The sequence below is a fragment of the Fukomys damarensis genome, unplaced genomic scaffold (genome assembly GCF_012274545.1).
Source record: "Fukomys damarensis isolate Sample0158 unplaced genomic scaffold, DMR_v1.0_HiC HiC_scaffold_3, whole genome shotgun sequence".
In the NCBI taxonomy this organism is placed as follows: domain Eukaryota; kingdom Metazoa; phylum Chordata; class Mammalia; order Rodentia; family Bathyergidae; genus Fukomys; species Fukomys damarensis.
This window is the reverse complement of record NW_022900915.1, coordinates 42,231,966-42,238,798: the sequence shown is the minus strand read 5'-3', so window position 1 is coordinate 42,238,798 and position 6,833 is coordinate 42,231,966. Positions and strand designations below refer to the sequence as shown.

General features: G+C 43.8%; 1 protein-coding gene across 4 annotated transcripts in view; it reads left to right on the top strand.

The window, feature by feature from the left end:
- The window catches only part of Vcan (versican), a 105,317-nt gene that overhangs the window by 15,635 nt on the left and 82,849 nt on the right, over positions 1–6,833 (top strand). For all 4 annotated transcript variants that reach the window (XM_033767827.1, XM_033767828.1, XM_033767822.1 and 1 more), the window contains exons 3-5: positions 1–50; positions 3,763–3,937; positions 4,016–4,143. The exon at positions 1–50 is cut by the window's left edge and continues 343 nt beyond it. In XM_033767827.1, coding sequence (XP_033623718.1) covers positions 1–50; positions 3,763–3,937; positions 4,016–4,143 — 353 coding nt within the window. The remainder of the gene's footprint in view (positions 51–3,762; positions 3,938–4,015; positions 4,144–6,833) is intronic.

Below are 6,833 nucleotides of genomic sequence, written 5' to 3'. Positions count from 1 at the left end.
GCTGCTGGGTGTGGAGGACGCGCAGGCCACCGTGGCGCTGGTGGTGGACGGTGAGCAGGGACGGGACGGGGAGGGATGGGACGGGACCCTGCTCAGGCCAGGCCCACCCTGCAGCTGCGAGCGCGGTGGCCGGGTGCAGCAAGCAGACCCAGTTCAGTAAGGTACAGGAAAGGCACAGTGCCACATTCACCCCCTTTTATTTTTGTCAGTTCATGCCTGTAGCAAACGATCGCATTCCTCATGGGGAGCTGGCTCGTGGACATTTAATTATTATTTTATTCCTGTCGTTTTTCACTTCCTCCCCCATCCATCCCTTCATCTTTTGGTTCCCTTCCCATTTACAAAAGATCAGTTTCCCTGTTTTCTGTGAACTATTTTCCACTTTGCTTTTTACCTTTATACTTTGAGTTTCTCATGTAAGAGAAACTATGCGAGGTAAGCTTGTGCTTCTGATTTATTTCCCTTAACATGATGGTCTCAAGCTGCATCTGTTTTCCTACACATGGTTCAAAAGTTTGTCCTTTATGGCAGAGTAGCACTCCGTCACACTTTCTTTACCATGCATCTGTCAGTGGGTGAGTGGGCTGCACCCAAGATGGCCATTATGAGTTTTGCAAGGCCAGTTTTGTGTTGCTGGTTGTACTGCCATGGCTGCCTGAATCAATCCAAAATCCTGGTCTTTCATGGTCAGTTTGACTTGGGGAAGAGCTAGAAGTCAGTGGGTGCCAGGCCTGGTGAATGAGGAGGATACAGGTCCCAGCTGTGTTTTTACAACCTGGTCTTTCTAGGGTGGTGCCGAGCATCTGCGTTCATGGTACTTTTGATTACGCCTGGGAAAGACACTCAGGAAAGTGGACTCCAGGACTGCTGCAGAGTGTGGCAGAATGTGGAATGAGTGTGTCTGAGGCAAGGGAGAGGATTTTTGAGGGGCATTCATGGTGCAGTACCTTTTACTGTAGTAAATTAAAAAAAATTTAAACATCCACCAGCTTTTTTTCAGTCGTACCTCGTACTGGAAGAACTGAATACCTCAAGATATTGTTCTTAGTTCAGTTCATTAATCATTATTTCAGAGCTGAGATTCATTAATGATTAATCTACATGATCGTACATGACAATCTACATTTTGCTTTACTTTTACATAAGTGTGCTGTATACCTATATATATTAACACACACACACACACACACACAAATCTTCCTCCCTTTTCTACATTCTTTTAGTGATCATTACTCTGAGTTTATTTTTATATCAATTTGACTTAACTTTTATCAACAAGTAAGATTCTTAATAAATACCACAGTGTCTTTAAACACACCAGAACTCTATAAATATTTCAACTGGTTCAAAACAAGAACTCAGTTAAAACAACTTTTTAAGATTAATACACCAGTTATTCATTCTCCTTTGAGTCTTGCAACGAAACGTTTCAGATCACCCCTTTTCAGTGGGGGCTTATGTCACTTGAATCTAAGTTGGGAGACAAAGCAAAGAGAAATTGCTTTAATTGGGCACAGACATAATGCCGTAGCTCTTGGAAGCAGAATGTTGGCAGATCATTAAGCAGAATTCTAAACCCAGACATGATGAAACAGATTTTCTTCCACCCCTCCATTTCCCTATAAAATATTTACCTCTCGGAAATATATACAAAGGGTTTTATCAAAACTCTTTCTTGTTTAGCCAAAAGGAAATACTCTGAATTTCAGATACAACAAAGTAATTTACATCTTTTTATGTTCAAATCCCACCACTCCCCTTCATATAGCTAGTGTCATGCTGTCCAGGTATCTATCAAATTTCCTGGGTTCTTTTCACTTTTTTATCATTTCCTTTGGTTATCTGAGACTGTCCCACATTTATCTCTTTTAAAAATCCCCAAGTGAGTTCAAGGACTCGTTACCAGTTTTCATCATTAAAGAATTAGCAGTGGACTTACCCTTTGCCCTCCGAAATAATGAAAACTCTGCACTTAATCTCCTTAGCTGCATGGGGTCTTCAGATTACTCTAGCCAATGCAGATACAGAACCAGAGTGATGACCCCTGCTCCAGTGTAGATGCCCCCTCGTCCCCTTTTAGGAACAGTCTTCATTGCTCACAGGAGCTTTTTAATCACCAAGAAGATTTTTTTCAGTTTTGATCAACACCAAACTGACTGAAAACCAATCAGTTTCTTGCCTGAGCCTTACAGTCATTTTAACTCTCTCTCGTTCTTACCGGCTGGCACCACACATACTTCTTGGCCAGTGCTGAGAGAGGTTCTGTGTAGGTAGAAATTGGCATTTGCGGATTATCTTGAGTCACAAAAGATCAGAAAAGGGCACATGAGTGTGAGTTGCCAGTGTATCTCCCTAGTGGCCATGCAGGTCTTCTTGTGTTGACCCTGATCACAGGTGCCTCTGTGTGAGATCCTAGTCTGTCCTCCCTCAGTGACTTCACTGGCACCTGCCTCTTGTAGTAGCAAGAGACAATCTGAGGGTGAATATGTGGGAGACAGTCTGAGAGCTAGAAGTCAGGCCGGGAAGACAGACTGCTAGAAATCCCTAGAAATTATTAGGAACGGGAGGAGAGTAACATGCATCTCAAGCACCAGAATTCATTCCAAGTGATAGCAACAACAGTAACAATGGCAGAAGTCTTTTTAACTGATAGGACTCAATCAAACTGCATTCATAAGGCCCGGTTGCCCAGTTTCCGCTTTCCCTAGAGTGTTAATTAGACTCATCGATGTCTTCTAGAATGAGTCATGATATTTACTACAGTTGAAAGTGGGAATCCTTTTGCTCAGAAGGAAAGAGAGACCCCAAAACTCCACCCTGTTCTTTCGTCACCCATTTGACTACTCCTTGAGCCCTGGAGCATGGTTCAAAACCACTAGTTTATCCAGTTCCTAAAATTCAAACAAAGTGGAGTTTGAGGCAAGATCTGGGACACTGCTTGTACTCAGAAGAGCTAGAGAGCTTTAGTTCAAGCAGGACTTCTTTAGCATAGAAATGTCAGATCTCATCTGTTCTAGCACAGGCACCAACTACGCTAGGTGCACAGCACAAGTGATAAACATTTGATAAACATCTGGGTAGTGCCTAGCTTCCCCCCAGCATTTTGTCCTTTCCCTAAAGTGGTGCTTTAGATCAATCAAATAATTGGTAATTTTTAGTGATACCTTATGAGTGAGGAAATTAAGCTCTAACTTGGAACAAATTAGTGTTGGAGACAGCTCTTGCTCTAATATATGTGTCCTTTACTCCCCTCTGTTCTTCCTCTGAAAGTACCACAGTGTTCCATGTTCGGAGGAAGTGGCCCTAGTAAATATTTCACAGATGGGCCAACACTTCACGCTCTTCTTTTGAGCAGGTCCTGGGTAATAGGATGAAGCAGGAGGTCCTGATTTTGTGGCTCCCTTGCCCCTTTGTATTTTCTGCAGAATCTGCCTCATTTACATGCTCAGCGTGCCCAGGAGAGTCCTAATACTGCTAGTAATCAGGACAACTGTCCGACAGGCAGGGTTCAGTGCCTTTGGTCTTGGATTGTGTACATGTCAACAGGAAATTCCCAGCTGGAAAATGTTCTAGGGCAGCAGTGTGGGATGCGGGGTGGAAGGTGTTTTGGATGACCACGAATGAATATGATTTTTGCCTTATGAAATACTGATGATGTTGTCATTACTACCACCAGCTGAGTTGGTGGGTTGCCCAGTGAGAGGTTTCGCACCATCCAGGGGTCACTGGGGCGCTTGTAACCGTTTCCCTTTGGGTCTGCAGGGGTTGTGTTTCACTACCGGGCGGCCAGCAGCAGGTACACTCTGAACTTTGAGGATGCTCAGAAGGCCTGCGAGGACGTCGGCGCTGTGATAGCGAGTCCCGAGCAACTCTTCGCTGCCTACGAAGATGGGTTTGAGCAGTGCGACGCGGGCTGGCTGTCTGATCAGACAGTGAGGTGAGTCGGGGGCACAAGGCTGTTACCTCCGCGATGGCCCGAGAGGTCGGCGGCACTCACTCGCCCTTCCCTCCGCAGATACCCCATCCGGGTCCCCCGAGAAGGCTGTTTTGGAGACATGATGGGGAAGGCCGGGGTCAGGACCTATGGACTCCGCTCTCCTCTGGAAACCTACGATGTGTACTGTTACGTGGACCGTCTGGACGGTGAGCCGTCTAAGTTTCTATCGCTTCACTGGAACTAGGAAAGCCCAGAGGCGCGTGGATTAGAGCCAGTCTTCGGCTCGTTTGGGTCCCACACAGGAGCACTGCGTTGAAAAGACTGTATGGTTTGGTGGTAAAACAGGCCCGAAGTGGAAGGGGCAGAGGAGCGTGTGAGCAGCTGGAGCCAGCCTGAGTTAATATCAGGTTCTCCTTCAGGCTGCTGCTCTGGGATCGCGTCCAGCACAGGTTTAGAGCATTCAGAATAGAAACTGTAAGGGTGGCTCCTATTCTGGTGAGGACTTCAGGTAAAAACCCTGCGGTGACAAACCACTGTGAATCCAAGGGCATGTAAACACCCGCAAACTCAACTCCAGGCCTCCGTGGCAAGAGGCGATGCCAGTTTCTCACCAGTTTAGGACTTTACCTTGGTATTCAGAACAGTAATTCATTCATTCACACGAAGCCAGGCAGCCTATTAGAAATGCATTCAGAGATACCCAGTGTGATGGGTACTCTGCTGGTGTGAAGCCAGCCACGGTACAGCCCTCTCCTGAAGATGCTTAGGGTCTAATTGATTTGGCGTCTGTCTTTTCCCTCCACTGGAGTTAGGGGTTCTTTAAGGCAAGTCTGGGTTCAGTAGTGCCTGTGCTATCTAAAGGACATTATATGTGTAGAAGGCACATACAATTCAAGTTTCTATGATTTCAGAAATGGATTTTCTTAGAAGCCTAACTATGTCGATAAGTAGTGATATTACATTGAGTTATATTTTTAATTTTGTCTGGGTAGACGTATGAAGAATGGCCTCAAATTTTTAATGTGAAAAAATGAGAATATTGGTCTAGATAATTTTTCAGTTTCTTCCAACTTTAAAATTATTTTTAAAAATTTTGTTTTTATTAGTCCATGTTTGCAGTGCCTAATGATTGCATTCATTGTTGTGAGTGGGTGTGCATACATAACACACCTGAATTATTTTTATTTCATCTGTCCCTCTTTCTTCCCTTCCCTCTATCTCTTGGTCCCCTTTCTAATTTCAAGAATTACATCCTTGTTTAAAATCCCATCATTCTAGTTTATTTGTTGCTGGTTTATCTGGATTTTGTTTTGCTGAAATGGGATCTCACTGTTTTGGGCCAGCTGGTCTCATTCTCCTGGGCTAACGTGATCCTCCTCCTTCTCCTCCTGAGTAGTCAGGACTGCAGGTGTTCACCACTGTGCCTGGCCTGGAATTCTGTAATTCTATTAGTGGAATGAAGAACCACAGAGCCCAAAAGCTAGAATATTAACAGCTTATGTTTTCCTAATGCCTTGACTAAATTTGCGTAGGAAAACCCACTTTCAAGAAAAGCGCTTAAATGGGTGGTTCTCTAAGACTTTAGTATTCTTACTATCACCATCATTTAAACTTGTAATTTTTGCATTTTCTAATCCAAACCTTCAGATGGTTTGTTGGAGAATCTAGTTCTAGGGAATAAACTTGATTATTGCTAGTTCAGTAAGGTGGGAGTTTCTATCACTGTTGTTTTGATTTAGAATAATATCTATCCAAGTGTTAGTTTTGAAAATATCTGTGGTGCTGGTAATAGAGAAACTGAACTGGAGATAGTTTTTGAAAAATGTATGCAAAACTAGTAAACCTAAAGGAGCTTTACCAAATACTATTGAAAGGATGGGCATTCAGGTACAGATCACATCCTGGTTTGAATAGAATAAGTATCCTAAGTGGGACTCCTTGATTGAGAAGCAGGTTTATAGGCTTATGATGACCCTGCAAGGGCAGCCCAGAAAACCCTCTTTGTGTTCAGGTTTTCCTTGGAGAGTGTCTTAGTTACTTTCTCATTGCTGGGGGAAAAAAAAAATACCTGACACTCACAAGTTAAAGGAAGAAAGGCTTACGGTAGTGCATAGTTTGTAGTGGTTTCAGTCCATAGTCAGTGGGCTCCAAGGCAGGGCAGCATGGCAGAGGAGAAACGATTCATGGCAAGGCAGGCAGGAAGCAATAAGCAGTGAGCCTCCCTTTCCCTTTTTATTCCATCCAGGCTACAAGCCTATTGGTTGATGACACTCACCCCATCATCCACACCCAGAACTATGCTAAACCAATCAGTGAAATAATCCACTTTTCACACACCCATAATCCAGTATCACAAACTCAGTACCACATACTCATTACCCAGCCACCTTCCAAAACCCCCACTTGTGGGTGTGTGAGGCTTTGATGGAACATCTAGGATTGAGCCATAACAGGGAGCTAGTAGAATTCTGTAGACTATAGAGTCTAATCTTATACACTCCCCAACTTCAAAAGAATTGTTTCAAGTCCAGAGAATGCTTTGATAGAAGACCTAAAAACTCCTATCCCTATATAAGTACTGCTTAAAAGTCTTGGTGGTGCAAGTCCTGCCAAGGATCCCTTAGCCACAATGCACCCACTGACAGCTGGTCCCTCAGTGTCTGCTCAGAGTGGCAATAACCAGAGTGACCAGGAATTAGGCCTTCAGAGCTCTGAGGTTGTGAGCAAATTCAGGTGACGAAGGATTCACTAGTCTAAACAGAAGTCCTTTCCCACCTTCAAATGTTCTGTGCAAAATCAGTTTCTGACCCAGTCCAACCTAATTCTGTTGTCTGAATTTACTTGGAGTAAATGTTCCACACGTTTTTTTTTTTTTTTTTTTTTTTTTTTTTTTTTT